This window comes from Chiloscyllium plagiosum, chromosome 39, assembly GCF_004010195.1.
Source record: "Chiloscyllium plagiosum isolate BGI_BamShark_2017 chromosome 39, ASM401019v2, whole genome shotgun sequence".
Classification (NCBI taxonomy): Eukaryota; Metazoa; Chordata; class Chondrichthyes; order Orectolobiformes; family Hemiscylliidae; genus Chiloscyllium; species Chiloscyllium plagiosum.
In genome coordinates, this window is record NC_057748.1 from 11121493 (window position 1) to 11126525 (window position 5033).

Consider the following 5033-nt stretch of genomic DNA (forward strand, 5'->3'; position numbering starts at 1 on the left):
TAGGTGGGTTAGCTGTGACTAGTGTCCAGAGATGTACAAGCGAGGTAGGTTAGCCATGGGAAATGTGGGGATATGGTAGGGGAGTGGGTCTGGATGGGATGCCCTTTGGATTGTCAGTGTGGACTCAATGGGCTGAATGGCCTGCATCCACAGTGTAGGGATTCTGGAAGGCGTTAATTATTTGTTGACAGGATACCAAAATTTGTTGTTCATCCCTAACTGTCCTTGAGAACATAGAATATAGAACATTACAGCACAGTACAGGCCCTTTGGCCCTCAATGTTGCACCGACCTGTGAACCAATCTGAAGCCAGCTATCTTACACTATCCCATTTTCATCCATATGCTTATCCCATGATCATTTATATTCTCTTAAAGTTGGCGAGTCTACTACTATTGCAGACAAGGCGTTCCATGCCCTTACTACTCTCTGAGTAAAGAAACTACCTCTGACATCTGTCCTATATCTATCACTCCTCAATTTAAAGCTAAATCTCTTCATGCTAGCCATCACCATCCGAGGAAAAAGGCTCTCCCTGTCCACCCTATCTAACCCTCTGATTATCTTGTATGTCTCAATTAAGTCACCTCTCAACCTTCTTCTCTCTAATGAAAACAGTCTCAAGTCCCTCAGCCTTTCCTCATAAGACTTCCTCTCCAGTTGTGAGCTGCCTTTATGAACTGCAGTAGTCTGTGTGGTGTGGACAGACCCACAATGCTGTTAGAGAGGGAGTTCCAGGATTTTGACCCAGAAATTAATGCTGGTGACCATTAGAATGACTGTGAGAAGAAGTTGACGGGCTCTGAGAGGGGGAGGTTTGATGGGGGTAGGGAAGAGTGCGCCCTGTTCCTCAACAGCAATGTGAGTACACCATATAGACAGCATAGAGTCACAGAAGTTTACAGCATCGAAACAGGCCCTTTGGCCCCACTTGTCCATACTACCCAGTTTTCACAAATACTCTCGTCCCATTTGCCTGTGTTTGGTCCATATCCCTCCATACCCATCCCATTCAGGTACCTGTCCAAATGTTTCTTAAATGACAAAACTGTACTCACCTCCACCACTACCTCTGGCAGCCTGTTGCAGACACTCACCAATGTCCATGTGAAAAAAATTGCCCCTCTGGACCTTTTTGTATCTCTCCTGTCTCACCTTAAGCTCCTTACCGCAAACCTCTCAAGGACAATTAGGGAGAGATAACAAACATTAACATGGCCAGAAATGCCCATATCTCATGAATGAATTTGAAAACACTGTTTCTGTGCTCCAAAATAAAAGTTACATCATAATTTAACAATGGAGAATAAATTGTCTCATTTTCATTTATTGTCAAGGTGGGGAGGAACTTGTATTTTTGATGACGGCTCATTATATACTCAACATGGCCCAGTCGACTTTATGAATGAGAAATTACTTTCAAAATGCAGTCGCTTTTGCATTATTGGCAGGTATAGAAGACTCTAGTGTATGTAACCAGGTCACACAAACAACAAATTCATGCATGGTTAGAATTTTCTAGAAAAAGCTTGAAAATTCATGCATAGTATTGCTTGAGGGATGAATATTGGCCAAGATTCTAAGATGAACTTCATGCTTGTCCACAAAGAATTTCCACATTCACCAGGGATACATGGGGTGTTCAAATGCCAGTTTTAGCAGCACATGTAAATAGTGTGCAATTCAATTTAAGTACAGTGTCACTCACTGAGGTTTACTGTGATTATGAATGTGTAGTAGGCTATCAGTTTATTTCACCCTCATCAGAGATTTTTGTTTAATCATGGACAGGATGAGGGCGTCACTGGCTAGTCCAGAACTTATTGCCCATCCAGAGGGTAGTTAAGAGTCAATCACATTACCTTGAGTCTGGAGTCACATGTAGGCCAGACCAGGTAAGGACGGCAAATTCCTTCCGTAAAGGACATCAGTGAACCCAATGGGTTTTTCCTGACAATTGACAATGAACAATAGCCATCATTAGATTTTTCATTCCAGAGTTTCATTGATATGAGTTGAATTAGCTTTATTGTCACATGTACTCATTTTTAAGTTGAAAAATGTGTTGCTGGAAAAGCGCAGCAGGTCAGCATCCAAGGAGCAGGAGAATCGACGTTTCGCTTCTGCCAGAAACATCGATTCTCCTGCTCTTTGGATGCTGCCTGACCTGCTGCCCTTTTCCAGCAACACATTTTTCAGCTCTGATCTCCAGCACCTGCAGTCCTCACTTTCTCCTACCTCATTTATAAGTTGCCAAATACAGTGCCAACTTAGGTACAGAGCAACTAGGTACAATCCTTCGTTACAGAATAAAGAAATGAAGGAAAAAGAAGAGCCATTACAGCAATTCACAGTATTACCGTAGGTCAGAGAAACCAAAACAACATTGCAGTCTCTCTCCAAAGGTTGTCCACCACAGACCAGCACAGGAGACCTCCACGTGGTCTGACCATTGGCTGCTGCCGCACTCTGCACTGGCCCACTAGACGCTGGTGCCCCCGCTTTGGACTACAGTGGGGTTACTGGTTTGGCCCACAGATCACTGGTGTTCACTTTGCCCCACTGGTCTCTTGTGTCCCCTTTGGCCCTAGGTCCCAGGTGTCTCCCTTTGTCACATAGCTCTCCAGTGTCCACCTTTATCCAACTGGTCGCAAGTATCACCATTGGCCCACAGGTTCCCCGTGTTCCCTTTGGCCCACTGGTCGCTGGTGATCCCTTTGGGTCATTGGTGTTCCCTTTGGGTCACTGGTGTGCCCTTTGACCCACTTGTCACCAAAGATCCCATTGGCACAATGGTCACTGGTGTTCCCTTTGGCCCACTGGGCACTGGTGACCCCTTTGGCACACTGGTCGCTGGTGTTCCCTTTGGCCCACTGGTCCCCGTTGTTCCCTTTGGCCCTCTAGTCTTCGGTGTCCCCTTTGGCCCACTGGTCACTGGTGTTCCCTTTGACCCACTGGTCACTGGTGTTCCCTTTGGCCCACTGGACATCGGTGATCCCTTTGACCCACTGGTCAACGGTGTTCACTTTGGCCCACTGATCACTGGTGTTCCCTTTGGCCCACTGGACATCGGTGTTCCCTTTGACCCACTGGTCACCGGTGTCCCCTTTGTCCCACTGGTGATTGGTGTTTCATTTGACCCACGGGTCTCCAGTGTTCGCTTTGGCCCACTGGTCCCCGGTGATCCCTTTGACCCACTGGTCACCAGTATTCCCTTTAGCCCACTGGTCACCGGTGTTCCCTTTGACCCACTGGTCATTGGTGTTCCCTTTGATCCACTGGACATCGGTGTTCCCTTTGACCCACTGGTCACTGGTGTTCCCTTTGACCCACTGGTCCCCGGTGTATCCTTTGGCCCACTAGACATTGGTGTTCCCTTTGACTCACTGGTCACTGGTGTTCCCTTTGACCCACTGGTCATCGGTGTTCCCTTTGGCCCACTGGTCACTGGTGTTCCCTTTGGCCCACTGGACATCGGTGTTCCCTTTGACCCACTGGTCATCGGTGTTCTCTTTGACCCACGGGTGTCCAGTGTTCCCTTTGGCATCCTAGTCAATGGTATTCCCGTTGGCACAGAGGTCCCCAGTGATCCCTTTGACCCACTGGTCACCGGTGTTCCCTTTGGGCCACTGGTCATCGGTGTTCCCTTTGGCCCACTGGACATCGGTGTTCCCTTTGACCCACTGGTCACCGGTGTTCCCTTTGGCACTCTGGTCACCGGTGTTCCCTTTGGCCCACTGGACATCGGTGTTCCCTTTGACCCACTGGTCGCTGGTGTTCCCTTTGGCCCACTGGTCACCGGTGTTCCCTTTGGCCCACTGGACATCGGTGTTCCCTTTGACCCACTGGTCACTGGTGTTCCCTTTGACCCACTGGTCATCGGTGTTCCATTTGGCCCACTGGTCACTGGTGTTCCCTTTGGCCCACTGGATGTCGGTGTCCCTTTGACCCACTGGTCACTGGGGTTCCCTTTGGCACTCTGGTCACCGGTATGCCCTTTGGCCCACTGGACATCTGTGTTCCCTTTTGACCCACTGGTCACTGGTGTTCCCTTTGACCCACTGGTCACCGGTGTTCCCTTTGGCCCACTGGACATCGGTGATCCCTTTGACCCACTGGTCAACGGTGTTCACTTTGGCCCACTAGTCACCCGTGTTCCCTTTGACCCACTGGTCATTGGTGTTCCCTTTGGCACCCTGGTCACTGGTATTCCCGTTGGCACAGTGGTCCCCGGTGATCCCTTTGGCCCACTGGTCACCGGTGTTCCCTTTGGCCCACTGGTCACAGGTGTTCCCTTTGGCCCACTGGTCATCGGTGTTCCCTTTGACCCACTGGTCACTGGTGTTCCCTTTGGCCCACTGGACATCAGTGTTTCCTTTGACCCACTGGTCACTGGTGTTCCCTTTGGCCCACTGGTCACCGGTGTTCCCTTTGACCCACTGGTCATCGGTGTGCCCTTTGGCCCCTAGGTCACTGGTGTTCCCTTTGGCCCACTGGACGTCGGTGTCCCTTTGACCTACTGGTCACTGGTGTTCCCTTTGGCCCACTGGTCACCGGTGATCCCTTTGGCCCACTGGACATCGGTGTCCCTTTGACCCACTGGTCACTGGTGTTCCCTTTGGCCCACTGGTCATCGGTGTTCCCTTTGGCCCACTGGACATCAGTGTTCCCTTTGGCCCACTGGTCACTGGTATTCCCGTTGGCATACTGATCATCGGTGTTCCCTTTGACCCACTGGTCACTGGTGTTCCCTTTGCCCACTGGTCACCGGTGTCCCCATTGGCCCACTGGTCCCCGGTGTTCCCTTTGGCCCTCTGGTCTTCGGTGTAACCTTTGGCCCACTGGTCAGCGGTGTTCCCTTTGACTCACAGGTCTCCAGTGTTCCCTTTGACCCACTGGTGATCAGTGTTCCCTTTGACCCACAGGTCTCCAGTGTTCCCTTTTGCACACTGGTCACTGGTGTTCCCTATGGCCCACTAGTCACCGTTGTCCCCTTTGTCCCACTGGTGATCAGTGTTCCCTTTCACCCACA

General features: G+C 50.3%; 1 protein-coding gene across 1 annotated transcript; it reads right to left on the reverse strand.

Annotated features, from left to right (window-relative positions):
- Nucleotides 1–3023: 3023 nt before the first annotated feature.
- Nucleotides 3024–3368, reverse strand: LOC122542021 (sericin-1-like). Its single transcript, XM_043679312.1, has one exon. The coding sequence runs from the start codon at nt 3366–3368 to the stop codon at nt 3024–3026; it is 345 nt and encodes a 114-aa protein (XP_043535247.1).
- Nucleotides 3369–5033: the final 1665 nt, after the last annotated feature.